General features: G+C 35.3%; 3 protein-coding genes across 4 annotated transcripts in view; 1 reads left to right on the forward strand and 2 right to left on the reverse strand.

The window, feature by feature from the left end:
* The first annotated feature begins 1,120 nt into the window (after positions 1-1,120).
* Positions 1,121-7,630, forward strand: arf4a (ADP-ribosylation factor 4a). 2 transcript variants are annotated; one of them, XM_016562033.1, is made up of 7 exons: positions 1,121-1,283; positions 1,395-1,470; positions 1,727-1,807; positions 3,340-3,449; positions 5,211-5,282; positions 5,429-5,554; positions 6,667-7,630. In XM_016562033.1, exons 2-7 carry the CDS (start codon positions 1,404-1,406, stop codon positions 6,751-6,753), a joined length of 543 nt encoding a protein of 180 aa, XP_016417519.1. In that variant the 5' UTR covers positions 1,121-1,283; positions 1,395-1,403; the 3' UTR covers positions 6,754-7,630. The 2 variants fall into 2 exon arrangements, with proteins under 2 accessions (XP_016417519.1, XP_016417511.1); XM_016562025.1 differs by having other exon boundaries at positions 1,121-1,470.
* Positions 7,631-8,502: 872 nt separating this feature from the next.
* On the reverse strand, positions 8,503-12,101 carry pde12 (phosphodiesterase 12). Its single transcript, XM_016562068.1, has 3 exons — positions 10,704-12,101; positions 9,385-9,463; positions 8,503-9,319 (listed from the first exon to the last, which is right to left on the reverse strand). The coding sequence occupies exons 1-3, from the start codon at positions 11,958-11,960 to the stop codon at positions 8,877-8,879; spliced, it is 1,779 nt and encodes a 592-aa protein (XP_016417554.1). The 5' UTR covers positions 11,961-12,101; the 3' UTR covers positions 8,503-8,876.
* A 5,018-nt stretch (positions 12,102-17,119) lies between these two features.
* The window catches only part of atp6ap1la (ATPase H+ transporting accessory protein 1 like a), a 15,096-nt gene continuing 14,078 nt past the window's right edge, over positions 17,120-18,137 (reverse strand). The window contains exon 7 of the mRNA XM_016562077.1: positions 17,120-17,884. Coding sequence (XP_016417563.1) covers positions 17,648-17,884 — 237 coding nt within the window. The 3' untranslated portion in view covers positions 17,120-17,647. The remainder of the gene's footprint in view (positions 17,885-18,137) is intronic.

Below are 18,137 nucleotides of genomic sequence, written 5' to 3' on the forward strand. Positions count from 1 at the left end.
AGATAGATAGACAGATAGATAGATAGATAGATAGACAGATAGATAGATAGATAGATAGACAGATAGATAGATAGATAGATAGACAGATAGATAGATAGATAGATACTACAAATTAATAAAAACAGAATTGCAGCTCCAAAAATATTAATCTGTGATAGCAAATAACTCCAATAAATGATGCATTTATAAAAAATAAAAAATAAACTACTTTTTAATAATAGTACTTTTATGTTTCATTTTCAAAAACTAATCATATTCGAAAAATGGATTACATTTTTTAGAAATTTTCTAAATATTAATTTTTCCATTTAGGTAGTTGTTTATCTAAAGTGACTTTACAGTAACAACCAAGGCAACCTGATGCCTTATGATAGGCTAAGTTATATAAATAAAATTATAAAAAAATAAAATAAAACATTACTGAAACAGAACTTAAACATATTAATAATATTATTTTTTATTTTATTATTGTTAGAAATCATTAACAACGGTCCCTCTAGATTCTCTTTGCCACCTCAGATATTCTCAATCCCTCAAAGTGGATATAACGGCCGGGAAGTAAGAAAACACACATTCATATGTATTCTCAATACTTCAACTTTATTCATAGATACAAAGATATTATATAGGCATATGTCGAGGGGAGTTTCAACCCTTTAACCAATGAGGATATAGATGACATACATATAGGATCTTTGGCCAAGAATATGTGTTTATATAAAATGGCCATATGAACAGAAAAACATGGACATATTAGGAATAGACTTTTGCGAAGGAGGCTAAACTATCTTCATGGTTTCATCACAAACCTCATTCCTAGCTATCATGTCCTTATTTAGACATTTGAATAAGAAAAGCTAATGTATACATTTGCGCAGAGAGTGTTTTCTAACAATTATAGGTATAATATTTTATTTATTATTTTAAAATGTAATAATGTTCAAAAAAAGAAGAAAAGAAAAAAAGAAAAAAGAATAAAGTACAAAATTTTTTTTTTTTTTTACATACAAATATTGTGTTCATGTATTTTTAAGTTTCGGTCTGTACGAACATTTTCATCTCAAAAGCTCACACTTGTAGGTAAATAATGATAGTGTTTCGTGATGTGGCACCGCTGACGTCATTTCGACCGCGTTGGAGCAGAAGTGTGACGTGACCCAGCAACAGTTGCGCTCAAACTGCTGGACAAACCTCACTTTCAGCTGGACACAGAGAAGAAAGAGGAGAAGAAGACAGAAGAAAGAGTGATTCTGACTCTGCTGATGTGAGCTGGAGTTCGAGCAGGTTGATATTTAACGGAGGTTGATCTGAAAGCTGCTGTGCTAAAGCGCTAGCTCTTAGTTTAACTCCTCGAATAAGTTTGACTTTTACACCTTTTCTTGTTTTTTTGAGCCGCTTTTAACATGGGTTTGACCATTTCAAGCGTCTTTTCTCGCTTGTTTGGGAAAAAGCAGATGAGAATTCTCATGGGTGAGTTAGCATTGATAAATGGCTATTTTGTGTATATTTTGTTGTCATTTTACATTAAATTATGTGTTTATAGCTCTTTCTATACAAGTCATGTATGAATGCTCTTATGATCTATAGATGTTGACATGAATTCAGTAAAGCAGTCGCTTGTCGCTGTAGAGAGTTTCTTTGTTGTTTCCCAAGAAATAGGAAGGTATTTATGCAAACTAAAGTTTTCCAGTGTGTTTGACTTGATTTGATTCCTGTTCTTCTTCAGTTGGTCTGGATGCAGCAGGGAAAACCACAATCCTCTACAAACTCAAACTGGGAGAAATAGTCACAACAATACCAACTATAGGTAAGTAATATAAGATAAGTATGAAATTTGTTTCCGCCAAAACTGTAATTACGACTTTTTGTCTCACAATTCTGTCTTTTTCTTGCAAGAATTGCGAGATATAAATGTATTTATTGATTTTTATTCTGTGGCACAAACATACAGCATTGTGAGTTCCAAATAAAATTCTGAGGGGAAAAAATTCAGAATTGTGAGAAAAATGTCAGAATTGTCAGGTTGAGTGTTTTACTTTTACTTTTAGTCATTTAGCAGACGCTTTTATCCAAAGCGACTTACAAATAAGAAAAAGTAATTTAAAACTAAAAGCTAAAACTCTATAAATACTATATATATACACATTTAAGAAAATAAAAGAAATTAAATAAAAATGACAAATGCATACAACAACATTTCAAAACTAAAACATTTAAATGAAAACAAAAAAAATAAAGCTAAAAACAATTCAAAATATTAAAAGAACAAAAGGTATGAGTATGATTCTAACATAACACTAAGCCAAACACCAAAAAAACAACTACATATGTGTATGTACAGCCACACACATATACATATACATGTACATATATATAAATACATTCAATATATATATATATATTATTTCATTTCCATTTTGTATGTTGGAAGTACTGAAATAACTTAATAAATAAAGTTATAAAATAAAACTTAATAAAAAACCTATAGACATAATAAAAAACTAATAAAATGACAACATTACAACTGTAACTAAAACTAAAATAGATAACTAATACAAATCAAAGTACATTAGTTTATCAGTAATCCTAAAAAAATAACACTGAGCCAAACACACATGCTAAAATAACAACAACTTACTGACACATAGTAAGAAATGGTTATAAAAAACTGAAACAGAAGTGAAACAAGTGGTAGGAAAGAGGAGAAATAAAAAGCGATACTTATTTTTCCCTCAGAATTGCGAGAAAAAATGTCTGCATTGTGAGACAAGAAGTCGCAATTATAATTTTTATTGACAGAAACAAAAACAGAATTGTGAGATGCAAACAGACTTCTGAGGAAAAAAGTTAGAATTGCAAAATATAAACTTAAACTTGTGAGGGAAAAAAAGCCAGAATATATATATCTTGAAATTCTGACTTCGTAATTGCGATTAAAAAAAATCCTAATTGCAATTACCTTCTTATTATGTTTTTTTTATCCTGTGGCAGAAGTGGGCTAACAAATCATGTACATCTCAACAAAGAGAGAATATATGCTTAAAATGACAATATTCAGATACTCTATGGATTTTAGGTTATAGTAAGTATATTTTTAATGGACAGATATTCTCACAAATGCATATATAGGTCATTTTTTTAGTTTAAAATCAAATATTTACCTTCGAAAATGTATTTTGCATAAAGAAAATGAATAATTTTTTTGATTTTCATGACCCGTACGTGCACCTGACAGGTTTTGTGAATGATTTATTACACGAATCTCATCTTGATGTGAACAACTGCAAAGATGTGCATCTCTTAAATGACATCGCACCCAACCCTGTGTGCTTCCTTTAGGTTTTAATGTCGAGACGGTGGAATACAAGAACATTTGCTTCACCGTGTGGGATGTGGGTGGTCAGGATAAGATCAGGCCTCTTTGGAGACACTACTTCCAGAATACCCAGGTAAACGGATGCAGGACTAAGATAGTCAAACAACAGTGGAGTCGCAGCATTCCAGCAGGATGAAATGCTCATTCTGCCATGGCTGAACTGATTGAGTTTGACCGTCCAGCCTTGTGAGCTGCTAGAAAAACAACTACGGGTGTGTAGGTATAGTTTGGCTGGATGCCGTGGATGTGCTTTGTATGAGGATGTTGGTGTTACTACTAGGATTACGTTGAACTGGAACGGCCTTTACTAGAGTTTGATTTAGAGAACAGAAAAGTTTCTCTTCTGTCCGTGTAGTTCTCTTTTTCTTTGCTGACATTTTTTTATCAATCAGCTCGTAAGAGAATATCTAACTTTTGCTTGCTCTTTATTTCCTGAATCGTTATGAGTGGATAATTTCTAAAAGATTGCAAAATAATTGTTTACAGAGGTCATAGAAACTCACTGACTGTGACATAAAATAAGAAATTTGACTTTCTTTGGTCTTTGGCCTCAAAACCAAACTGTCAGTCACTAGTCTAACTTGTGTCATGATAGTAAAACCTAATTTTTATTCATATAAATGCCTAAAAACATTATTATTCTGTGCAACAGATATTATAGTTTGCATGCTGTAAAATTAAATAGGTCATAAAATGAAGAATCAAATGTTTTAAGTGTTATATTTATAATAAGGAAGCAGGATAGATACAATTATTTCTAGTAAATGACAGAATTGTAATTTTTTGGTCAACTAGCTCTTTAAAAAATGTCTTAAATCGTGGTATTAAAGGGGTCATATGATGCGATTTCAATTTTTCCTTTCTCTTTGGAGTGTTACAAGCTCTTGGTGCATAAAGAAGATCTGTAAAGTTGCAAAGACTAAAGTCTCAAATCCAAAGAGATATTCTTTATAAAAGTTAAGAGTTACCCACACCTACCTAAAACGGCTTGTTCTAACACGCCCCCACATGTCTATGTCACAATGTGGGAAGATTTGCATAACACCGCCCAAATGTGCACGCAAAGAAAGAAAGCGTGGTTTCAGGAACAAAAAAGGCGGGGCATAGAGGAGAAACAATAATGTACAGTATGTGGAAAATAATGTTTTTTTTTTACTTTAAACCGCATAAACACATTTCATTACACCAAATACACAAAATATTGTTCTTTTTAGCAGCATCATATGACCCCTTTAAATGTTGCATACACAGAAAAAATGGGGGAAAAAAAAGAAAATTAAAATTTCCTCAGTATGTTTGTCTTGTTTTCCAATACAAATATCTAAACTTTCTTAAATCAAGATACTTTTACTTGAGACGTAAAATTAAGATATGAAGTCTTGTTTTCTTGGAAATTAAACAAAATTGAGTTTATACTTAAAACAAGAACGGATATCAAACAAATGAAAATTAGTTTTTTCTTTGAATTAAAGTGTATTTGTCTGACTCCATTGGCAGATATTTGTTCTTGTTTTAATCACAAATCTTGATCAGTTAAACCGAAAACAAGACTTGCATAATTTTGCTTTTCAGTGTATTTTGATTTCAGAATCTTTAGACATTTGCACTGAAAATCAAGACACAAATACCGAAGGAGCATTAGAAGGTACTGTAAAAGTTGTTTTCACGGTCTAGTAAAGTTTTTGTCTTATAAAGCTCTTAAAGTTTTATTTAAATTTACCTTCCAAAAAGCTGCAGAAGTCATGGAAATCTTTAAGAATAGAACTTGTGCTTAATATTTTTTGACTGAAAGTCATTTTCACTCTGAATGCAACGTGTTGTGTTGTTTCTTCAGGGTCTGATCTTTGTCGTGGACAGTAACGATCGTGAGCGAGCACAGGAAGCAGCAGAAGAGCTTCAGAAGATGGTGAGGAAACGAGATTAAAAACAGCTCTGGTTTTATCTGTGTACCTGCACTGAGTAAATACTAACAAACACGCTTCTTTTATTGTGCACAGTTGTCTATGTGTTTCAAACCGCCGTAAATATCTGCTCATATTCTGTCTGCAACAGCTTCAGGAGGATGAACTGAGAGACGCCATTCTACTGGTTTTTGCAAATAAACAAGATCTACCAAACGCCATGGCCATCAGCGAGATGACAGACAAACTCGGCCTGCAAGCACTCAGGAGCAGAACTGTGAGTTATGCAATTATATGCAATATTATGATAGTTATGCATAATGATAAGCTCCATTTAAAAAACATAGTAATATTGGTTTTTGGTTATTAAAATGTATACATGGCTCTAGATGTGTACATAAACCTGTAATTAATCATATTTTGGTCAGTATGTGCACTACTGGTCAAACATTTGGAATAAATAAAATTTTTAAAAAATGTTTTGGAACATCATGCTCACCACGGCTTCATTTATGAGAGCAAAAATATAGTAAAAACAGCAATATTGTGAAATATTATTACAAATTAAAATAGCTGTTTTCTATGTGAATATATGGTAAAAAAGTAATTTATTTCTGTGATCAAAGCTGAATTTTCAGCATCATTACTCCAGTCTTCAGTGTCACATGATCTTCAGAAATCATTCTAATATGCTGATTTACTGCTCAATTATTATTATTGGTGTTCAATTAATAATAATGGGTGTTATTAATATTTTTAATGTTGAGAACAGTTTTTGATGATTATTAGTTGTTGTTTTTTTGGGGGGAAAACTGATAAATTTTTTTGATGACTAGAAAGTTCAAAGGAACAGCATTTATTTGAAACATCTTTTGTAACATTATAAATGTCTTTACTTCCACTTCTGAACAATTTAATGTGTCTTTGCTGAATTAAATTAATTTCTTTTCTTGTGAATAATTAGTAGCATTTCACAGTTTACACATAAATGGATTACTTTTAACATTTATAATAACAAAAAATGTTTTCTGAGCAGCAAATCAGCATATTAGAATGATTTCTGAAGATCATGTGACACTGAAGACTGGCGTAATGATGCTGAAAATTCAGCTTTGATCACAAGGATAAATTACATTTGACTATATATTCAAATAGTAATAGTTATTCTAAGTATATAATATCTAACTATATTCAATAATTATTTTAAGTTGTAATATTAAACAATATCTGTTTTTACTGTTTTTTTTTATTTAATGAAATTAATGCAGCCTTGCTGAGCAGAAGAGACTTCTTTCAAAACATTTTAAAAATATATATTTTTTTTCATTCAGTTAAATGCATACTGTATCCGTCTATTGGTAAAAATGTTTATATTGTGCTTTTCATCAGTGGTATGTCCAGGCGACCTGTGCGACTCAAGGGACGGGTTTATACGAGGGATTAGACTGGCTTTCCGAGCAGCTCTCCAAACGCTAAACTGCACTTCCTGTCCAAGCAGGATGTGTGCTGTTCCAAAGGACATGATTAGCGGAGTTGATGCGGCACAGAAGCTGTTCATGTATCATTTTCAGTTGATCGCTACCAAAAATCTGCTTGCTGCTGATGTCAATCTTCAGCAGTGCATTTTAACATTTTGTTCCTTTTTTAGTTCATTGCACCTTTGACCTCGACTGACATTTCTCCCAGATTCATTCCACTTGATGTGTGTAGCCTTATAGTCTTCTGTAGATCTGACCACAGTATGAAAAATACTAGATTTGTTAAGAAGCTCTTGCAGTACTTCTGGGTTCTTGTTACAGTAAGCATAAACATCAAGCATTGTGTTAATAACGATAACTTTTGTGTATTTATAAAAATGCTCTATTTTTGCTCCCTCAACTTGATTTATTCCATTATTTTCATTCCGAACGGCTCATTCCCAGGCGTTTGCATGCCATACATCCAAGGAAATGTTCTCAGAGAAGCATGCATTTAATAAATAAAAGATTATTCTTATAGTAGCACACTTAAGAGACTGGCAATGCATTGATGTAAGCATTAGTTTTAATGCTTCTAAAATGCATGAGTTTATATTGGGAACTAGTCAGATGTTTGTGTTGTAAATAAGCAGCCTTTTTATGTACGTAATCACAGTTGCCTTAAACGTGCTGTGCTTTACTATGTGAATGCACTCGCCCGATACGCTTTTGATTTAACATTTAAGTTGAGAACAAATCAGTGCAAATGTTAAAAGACATAATCAACTGTTTTTTTCCCCAGCTTTTGAAAATATTCAAATGGACTGGTGCAAGGAGTCGTCTAGCTGTTCCCTTTTTAAAAAAATGTATTAAAACATTATGAATAAAGAGTGAAGCAAATAAAAGTCTGAAATGCATCACTTGTATGGGTGTGGATTAACTAAGGCTCACGAAAGAAATTCACTCATTATTTAATGCTTTAAAGGGTCATGAATCATTTTTTGAGATTTTAAGAGTTATACATACAGGTTGCACATTGCTGAAAACTGATGGTATTCGTGTTTATTAAAGAAATATTTCACCCAAAAATGAAAATGTGCTCACCCTAAGGCCATCCAGAATGTAGATGAGTTTGTTTCTTCATCAGATTTGGAGAAATATAGCATTGCATCACTTGCTCAGCAATGGATGCTCTGCAGTGAATGGGTGCCGTCAGAATGAGAGTCCAAACAGCTGATAAAAACATCACAATAATCCACAAGTAATCCACAGCACTCCAGTCCATCAATAAATGTCTTGTGAAGCTGAATGATTTAAACAAATCCATCATTAATGCATTTGAAATTTAAACACCGTTGCTTCCAGCTAAAATTAGTCCATAATCCATAACGCTTCCTCCAGTGAAAAAGTTGTCTTGTCTGAATCAGGAGAGAAATCTGCACAAACCAAGCACCATTTACAAGCAAAAACAGTTCTGAACAAGTATGTTGATGGATTTTGATGCGAGACAACAAGAGATGGACTTTTTCACTGGAGGATGTGTTATAATGGATTATGGACTCATTTTAGCTGGAAGCAACAGTTTAAATTTCACATGCATTAATGATGGATTTGTTTCAAGCATGCAGCTTTTCACTTCTCCAGATGTTAACTGATGGACTGGAGTGGCGTGGATTATTGTAATGTTTTTATCAGCTGTTTGGACTCATTTTGACGGCACCCATTCACTGCAGAGGATCTGTTGGTGAGCAAGTGATGGAATACGAGCTACATTTCTCCAAATCTAATGAAGAAACAAACTCATCTACATCTTGGATGAACTATTCCTTAAAGGGGAAACTGGTTATTTCCATTCACTCTTCTGGTTTGAAAAGCAGAGTTAAAGCAACATCACAAAATGCTGAATGAATTTAAATGCAAAGAATTTAAACAGTCGCATATTGTAAATACAACATTCAATATTTCCAAGTAGGTGTCAATTCTGGCATTTGATAAATATCACACAATAACTCATCCTCATCATACATTTTAATTTGCACAAATGAGAATGAAGCTATGTGATAAATATAAGCACAATGCTGAAATCTGATCATTAAAAAGCTAAAATTGCTTTTGATGAAATACGAACTGTTTGTGATTGTTTCACTTCCACTTGAGGTCACACACCAGCGCGATGTGATCTGACGGGTGCGAGACGCTCGGCAGGGCCACGCAGGTCGTGACCTCCTGAAGGCTGGGCAGAGGAATCACCTGCTCCACCTGCAGCACATGCGGCTCCACAAAAATATAGTCCAGACACCCCTGGAAGCCTCCGACGTAGTTGGTGAAAGCTGGGACCCCACAAGCACTGGCCAGCTGGAACGGGTTCATCAGTCCCACCTGGATCTGCTCTTCTGGTCCATTAGAGGCCCAGTCGTCATGATTCTCCGAGACGGATCCCTCACAGACGAGCTGGAAGAGACCGGAGGAGGGCGTGCTGTTGAAATCACCCGAGAATATGAGTCCGGCTCCGGGATGCTTCTCCGTCACCATCTGCTTCATGTGTTTGAGGGCCACTGCAATCTGAACCAGTCGAACGTTTCCCCCTGAACACACAGCAGACCGTCAGAAACTGTAAAGCATACGTCATTATATTCACACTGATTCTCACCTTTAGGGTGCCAGTACAGGTGTGTGTTTCCCACACATAATATCCTTGACGGGTCACATAACGACTGCAAGACGGTCACCTGAGAAATGGGGGTAGAGATGCATTTTTGTTAGTTTTCCTCAAAGCAAGATGATTTAAAATTATTTAAACTATTAAAATGAGCCATAAAACTACAAATATTTTGTTTTAATTGAAGAAAATAATTAAGAGGAAAAGTGTAAAAAAAAAAAAAAAAAAAAGTTTTAATTAAAAAAAAAAAAAATCAACAATGTATAGGTACATTTAAATCTTAAAAGTATATTTTTAATTATATAATAATAAAAAAAAAAAAAAAAAAGTTTTGATTAAAATAAAAAGATATGACTTAAAATTATTTAAAGGCATCGATTAAAATAAGCCAAAACAACTAAAAATCTAGATATTTTTTATTTTGACGAAAGAAATACTAGAAAAATAGAAAAAGCTGTGTAAAAAAAAAAAAAAGAGTAAGATAAATAAAAAATTACATTAAAATAAATAAGACATTTAAATGGTTGAAAGACAAAACAAAGAATAAAAAAATCAAGATATTTCTTATTTTAATTCAAGACAATATTGATTAGAAATAATTAGAGAAAATGTGTAAAAAATAAATAGATAAAAATAAGATTAAGATAAATAAAAATGAAATTAAATAATAATTAATATGTAAGATATGTAATAAATAAGATATGATTTTAAATGATTTCAAGTAAGACAAAACAAGGAATACATCAAATCAAAACAACTAAAAAGAAAAATCTATATTTTTTTAATTCAAGAAAATATTTATAAAAAAATAATTAGAAAAACTGTAAAAAAAAAAAATGTAGATAAAAGTAAGATCAAGAAAACAAGTTACATTAAAATAAATGATTCAAAATATTTAAAGTAAAACAAAGCAATGATTAAAACAAGGCAAAAATCTAAATATTTCTTAAACAAAACAGGATTTCCAGTCTTGAAAATCCTAGCTATATGAGGTATTTGTGGTTAAGATTTGTGGTATATGAGGTTAAAAATGTGATTTTTAGATCTGGAAAAAATGGAAATTGTAATGTTGTAGTGTGTGTGTGTGTGTGTATATATATATATATATATATATATATACAGTGGGTACGGAAAGTATTCAGACCCCCTTAAATTTTTCACTCTTTGTTATATTGCAGCCATTTGCTAAAATCATTTAAGTTAATTTTTTTTCCTCATTAATGAATGCAAAAACAACTGGATAAGTCTTGAGGCCTTTGTGAACATCTGGATGTCCTGGAGTCAAAAAGACCCAAGTTCCAGCGAAATACCTGCAGCATCGTTGACCTGCTTTCGATCTTCTCCTTCAAGCTGGGATTGCTGCACACCTTCTCCAGCAGCTCCCGATGAAGAGCATCTGCCATCAGAGCCTCGCTCAGCATCACATCATACTGCTGGAGCAACTTCAGCTTAGACCTCCTAAAATACGTGGCCAGACCTTCGTGCTGCCTTTCCTTGATCCTGAAAACCCCTTCCAACCCAAACGCATCCAACGCAGGAGATAAACTATCGACAAAAGCGCCTTTATCCACCTCCTGGAGGCAAACGATGTCCGCGTTGTACCCCGACAGCTCCTTCTTGATCAGATTCTGCCTGTAGTCCATTTCTAAAGCGTACGGCGCACAATAAGGGTACAGGACTGTTTTGGAAAGCTCGGTTTGAGCGTAGATGTCAGCTAGGATGTTATAAGACACAACCCTCAGTGAAGACTCATCTGTGGCCTCCTGAGTGAACATGTGTCTGTTATCAAAGCTGCATGCTCCTGGACCGGCTTCGACTACACCTGAAGATACCAGTTCCTTAGGTTCCCCAAACCTGGATCCGTTCCCAGGTGTGCATTTGAACATCACCCTCAAACCGATGTCCAGATTGGATGGCGTGAACACACGTTCACATCCAGCCTCCATCCAGCAGTCTTGCTCTCCACTCATATGTGCTTTAGGAGAGCTTTCCTTGAACCATCTGAACTCAGAGTCCCTCAGCTCTCCGAACTCCATCTCCAGCTTGGGACAAACCGGAAATCCGGCCATTAGAGATGTCGGGAGCTCACACACAGTGAATGTCGGAGGATTCAGCTGCACTTTATACTTCAAGCCCCCCACATGCAGCACAGCTCCGTCCTGCCACGCGCGCGCGTTCACGGTGTCCTCGGGCACGCGCGTCTCGTTCACGCGCAGGCTGATCTCTGGTTCACGCGCTTCTGGAGTCTCGCTCTTTCCTTCGTTCGGTTTGGATTTCTTCGCTTTGTTTTGTGCCTTGATGAGGCTGTTGGCTATGCGAGCCAGGGCTTTCCCCAGCGGCTCCGTCTGCTCTCTCAGCATCTGTTTATTGCTGCCGTCCAGATTGAACGAGATGGTCAGTTTGGACTCGCGCGGCACACATCTCACCACACATCTCTCCATATTCGTATTAAACCGGGCGCTGAAGAGGTTTCTGTGGGTTAGGATTGAAGAAGGGGGGATGTAACTGAAAAATAGTTTAGTTGAGAGTGACAGTCGGTTCAACATGAGCGCGGAGAAGAGAAACATCCGGTGACTGACTGACTTCTTCTTCTTCTTTCCAGTTTAACGGCGGTTGGCATCCAGCTTATTGGTGCATTACCGCCCCCTTCTGCTCCGGAGTGTGGATCAGATAATAGGTTATCTATTCCCTTTTCCTACTAAAACTTACACATCACTCACATTGCCCCCTCACATTAATATCCACACACACATCACACATCAAATTCTGCCTAAAACCCCTGATTCCCTTAAAAAAGTAATGAATATTCTACTTTGTGCCCTATTTACTGTGCTTAGTAACCCTTGTAACTGATTACTTTTGATTACTTTTTGATTACTTTTCTAAATTTCTAATGAATGTTTATTTGCAACTGTTAATCATTTTCAAACATTTACACCATGCAGGGTTAACCTTACAATAGTGCTCAGACTTTCAAAATCCTTCCTCACTTGAATTAAGATGATCAAATTTGAACACATCCACCAAAATCAGACTTTAGTACCGCCTTTTACTTTAAGATTGATCTGAAGTTCAATGCAGATTAGGAAACACTGCATCTAACAATGGTTTCGGAAAATAATCGCTTTAGTACATTCGGCAGGTATACAATAATAATATTAAAATAGCGGGCCAAATCGGCTGCCGGGAATTGTCCCGGTTCTCACGATGGCCAGTCCGCGCCTGATTTCCACAGACACGCAGAACGTGCAGGACTCATATAGTCTTTTTGCGGCTTAATATTCATAGACACTAGTCCATATCGCGTTTTGATTCAAGTGTACTGACCTACTTTTGATTTATTCGTCCAAAATGTGGCATATTCCGTCCGCGTTAGGCTATAGGAATTCCGTTTTTATGACTGGATTCTACGAACCAGTCTGTGTTTTCCGCATCGCGGAAATTCGGATATTATAGGGCCGTATGTCTCAGAGTAGTCAGTGCAATTTGGGGAAAATTTCAATTAAATCTGTATGTGGATGTGTGTAAATATTCAAATGTAATCCCCTTTGTAATCGTTAACATTTTCATAAGTAACTGTAATTTAATTACACATTTTTTTCTTAGTAACTGTAACTGATTACAGTTACATTTATTTTGTAATTAAATTACGTAACGCCGTTACATGTAACTAGTTACTCCCCAACACTGCTTACAAGTCATGTCGTCTTCTTCTTCTTCTTGTTTTATGGCGAATAACTCCTTAGGAGCATTATCGCCACCTACTGTACTGGATGTCAAGTAAACTTTCATAGGTGATGAGTCTGAAATTTGAATCCGGTGACTTCCGCGATCGAAACGAGTTTTTTATTCAGAACACCAGATTCGACATATTTATTGTGAATTACGTATAAACGGATATTATGATTTTTTTTTTCAGTTTAATTTAATCTTGATTAAATTCTTTTTATTATATTAGTAAACTGAAGGCGCTGAAGTTTCCTTGAAAAGGATTTTAACGAAAACGCTGATCTCAATATAAAGGGTACCGCATTGTTCGGAGATCTAAATTTATAAGCTGTTTTGTTTATTTTATGTTCCTTTTAATAAATACTTTATGGTGTTATAAAGTTATTATTACAACATTTGCGTGGTATTCTGTAAGCCAGGGGTTTTCTGGGGGAGAATGGTGTAAGTGAATTATAGAACATACGAGTATGTGATTATATTAATATGATTACATACACTCTAAAAAATGCTGGGTTAAATATAACCCAGCGCTGGGTTATATGTAACCCTGTGGCGACTTATGTTTAGACATGTGACAGAATTCACATATGGTGCTTGTAAGGTTTTCCCCTTTAAGAATGTTGGTTAGCGGCAGTGTGTTTTCCCCTTTAAGAGATCAAAGTTTTGGTCTAGTGGGTTGTTCGGAAAATAAAGTTAGCCAGTTCACGGCTTCTGTCATCGACGTCTCATGCTGTACACAAGTTGACTTATTGTCTGCTGAGGCATAGCATTCCACTCTTCTTGAAGGGCTGCCCTCAGGGTTACGACCCTCTACATGACGACTCAGCTGATCCCATAGGTTCTCTATGGGATTCAGGTCTGGAGAAAGTGCAGGCCACTACATTTGAGGTACCCCAGCCTCCAGCAGCCGTTCCCTGATAATGCGACCTCGATGAGCTGGGGCATTGTCGTCCATGAAGATGAAATCAGGCCTGTGCTGCTCATGCAGAGGCACAGTGGATTAATGATGTTGTTCAGGTAGTATTGGCTTGTCACAGTACCATTCACAAGGTGTAGGGCAGTTCTGTATTGACTAGAAACACCTGCCCAGACTGTAACACCAGACAACAGTGGCTGATGCATAGAATTCTCCTTGACGTCTCCAACAGCGTTGGCGGCCGTCATTTCTGCTCATTGTGAAGCGACTTTCATCAGAGAACAGCACTGAGGCCCACTGGTTCCTCGTCCAGCGCAAATGCTCCCTGACGATGAAGCCTGTGCCTGGTGGTGTGGTCAGGTACCCTTGCAGGTCGTCTAGCACGCAGACCATGCTGATGGAAGCGGTTTCGAATGGTCTGACATGACACTCGGGTGCCTCTCACTTCCCTTAAACATGCCCGGAGTTGAGTGGCATTCATAATCCGGCTCCACAGGACACTGTTCACAATGAAGCAGTCATCAGCATGTGGCCAAAGGACGTCCACTTCTATGCCTTTCTGTGACTCTTCCAGTCTCTCTGTGTCTCTGTTGCAACCTGCTGATGACACTTTAAGCTCAGTGGCAACTTCCCTCTGAGAACATCCCGTCTGAAGCCTCGCACTGGCCAGGTACTGTTGATCAATTGTTAGGTGTGGTCTTGGTCTCATGATGTCAAAATGTGAACAGCATGATGAAGAGGACCGTTTAAATACAAATTGTCATTGAACCAGAACATTTAGTGGTCGATTCATGGATCAGACACTTGTGATTTTTGCGGTTAATCACCTCGTTAGAGAACAACATGTTATGCAATAAGTACTGAAACATTTAACAGTTGGACATGTGCATTCAAAAGTTTAGAGAAGGTCAAATTACGTTCACCTGAGGTCATAGTGCATTTTAGGTGCATTCTGAAATTTCACCCGAAAGTCGAATATCCCTAATACATATATATATATAATACATATATATATCAGAATTGTGTTTAAATAATTTTATCTTATTTTATTTTTAAGTATAAATTGTGTAAATTGTGGGTGTTTATACAAGAAACTACATAGATGCCTTTCAATTTTTTAAATAAATGTTAAAAATATTAAAAAGCCCTGCTCTAAGTAAGATATTGTAGAATTTTAGAAATGCCACTAGGTGGCGCTGTTCGCAAATGGTTGATTCCTTTAGAGCTCATAGTTTGTCGAAGGAGCATCTCATTGTTATAATAAACTGTATTTGATAAATGTGCATTTGCTGCATGTACTTTTAGTCTACCTAATATAAATGAATTAAATTGGAAACAGTGAACAAAATAATTTTGCAACATAACTGTGCTGCTGGTTTTATTGAACTCAACTGAGAGGACCATAATAATAATCATCAAACATGAATACATCATAGCCCATTTCACATCTCTCCATTTTATCTGCATAAATGTCCGCTGAACAAAGTTAAGCTATTAATATGTTCCCAAATACATGTGTACATGAAAAAAAAAAACATTCTCCCTTATTTAGCACATTATGATTATTACCAATATACAGTACATGGTACAAAGCAAACCATCTGATTATTCTGGTTCAGAAATGTCTCTAGCCACTGGCATGCTGCATGTTCACTACAACAAACCTCATTGTTCAGTCGTCGATTAGAAATCCAAGTAATAAGAAGCCGCTCTTCACCATAGCCAAAAACATAGACAAAATACTAATAAAAAAAATTAAATAAGATAATACAGAAACCAGAGTTAACATACAGTCTACGCAAAAATACCATAACACAATCATTTTAAAAATACATATGCTCAAAATAACATCAGTAATTAATACAATTATTACCTCATTATTTTTTTTTGCAACTCCTCAAGGGAAAATTGTTCAAATTGAAACATCTATTTGCTGGTTACACACTATTGAAACCATTACGCAGTATGTTTTATTAATTCGAGTTTTAGGTTTTGCTGATCAGCATCAATTTCGTAATCAATGGAGAAAAGCATTCCTTTTTTCATCTATTTCACTGATCCGCAAATTAAAACTATATTACATTATCATAATGGTTTATTCACAGTTTAAAACTTCAAAGTCAACATGAAATCAAAATACTCTCTTAATACACATTCCTGGATTTATTCTGATTCATTGTGCATGTTGTTCACCATCCTATGGAAGCTTGTTTCCATCACAGGATAAAAAATAAAAAAATGTATTTCATAATTCAGACGTTTATCAAGAGAGTTTATATCTCTTGATTCAGACTTTTTTCTCGCAAAACATAATTGCAATATAAAAACTCAGTAATGTGAGATATAAACACATAATTGTGAGATATAAACATAATTATGAGATATAAACTCAGAATTCAGAGATATAAACATAATTGCAAGATAAACACTCAGAATTGTGAGATAAAAACTCAGAATTGAGATATAAACACATAGTTGCGAGATATAAACAATTGCGATATAAACTCAGAAATGTGAGATATAAACATAATTATGAGATATAAACTCAGAATTCTGAGATATAAACATAATTGTGATTTAAACTAAGACTTGTGAGAAATAAATTCAGAATTGTGAGATATTAACTTATAACTGAGATGTAAACTCAGAATTCTGAGATATAAACATAATTGCAAGATAAACACTCAGAATTGTGAGATAAAAGCTCAGAATTGAGATATAAACACATAATTGTGAGATATAAACATAATTGTGATTTAAACTAAGACTTGTGAGAAATAAATTCAGAATTGTGAGATATTAACTTATAACTGAGATGTAAACTCAGAATTCTGAGATATAAACATAATTGTGATTTAAACTAAGACTTGTGAGAAATAAATTCAGAATTGTGAGATATTAACTTATAACTGAGATGTAAACTCAGAATTGAAATATAAACTCAGAATTGTGAGATATAAACACAGAATTATGAGAGAAAAAAGTCAAAATTGCAAGATATAAAGATATAGAGTTTATATTTCACAATTCTGTCTTTTTTTTCTCGAATATAAATTCAGAATTGTGAAAAAGAGTCGCAATTATCTTTTTGATATTTTCAATTCTGTAGCAGAAATGCGCTTCCATAATACCATCCAATCAGTTCCAGATGAAAAAATCAAGATGTTTTATTCACAAATATGTAGAATTACAACTGCAAAATTGCTTGCGAAACACCATTTCATGTTGACTTCAAAGAAGCATCAGTGCTGAAGTTAAATCTGGTCCTTAGCAGTCAAACAGAAGCTAAGACAGACGATGCAAATGCAAGATATATTGATTATTGTGCTATTTCGAATTGCATTCAAACATCTGAAGATGTCCTTCCCCTCATGTAACCTGACGCTGAATGTTTAATTCCTAGATTTTTGGTGAGAACTGGCTGATATCTTCAAATCCTCCGGTGTGCCGAGCCTGTAAAGCTCCCGAAGGAAGCTGATTCGGACTTCCACTGTCCCACCACAATGATGCCACTGCCGTGGTGCAGTCAGTCCCAAACAGCTCTGATTCTCCGTTCAGATGGGAGTCAGAGCTCACAGTCACAGAAGTGTCCGTCTCTCTCTCGGGACTCTAGAGGTTGTTCTTCTCTGTGCTCTCCGCTTCTGTGCTGCGCGGGAAGTAGACGGTGGTCTTGTGCTCTTCGTAGCGGTCGATGTGCTTCAGGTGAACCACCATGTGCAGAGCGTAGGCCAGCACCAGCAGCAGGATCAGAGACGTGATCAGACCCATCAGGATGGCAGGAGTGAAGAAGGTCGCGCAGTCGCTGGCCGCCACAAACTTACTGGAGTGAACGTTAAACGCCTGGATCTGTGAGGAAAAACACAAGAAACAGCAGATGGTAAGATGTTGAATCTTTAAAAACTATTTTCCAGTTTATCTATCTATCTATCTATCTATCTATCTATCTATCTATCTATCGTTCTATCTATCTATCTATCTATATCGTTCTATCTATCTATCTATCTATCTATCTATCTATCTGTCTATCTATCTATCTATCTATCTATCTGTCTATCTGTCTATCTATCTATCTATCTATCTATCTATCTATCTATCTATC

This window comes from Sinocyclocheilus rhinocerous, unplaced genomic scaffold, assembly GCF_001515625.1.
Source record: "Sinocyclocheilus rhinocerous isolate Xijiao unplaced genomic scaffold, SAMN03320098_v1.1 scaffold671, whole genome shotgun sequence".
NCBI lineage: Eukaryota > Metazoa > Chordata > Actinopteri > Cypriniformes > Cyprinidae > Sinocyclocheilus > Sinocyclocheilus rhinocerous.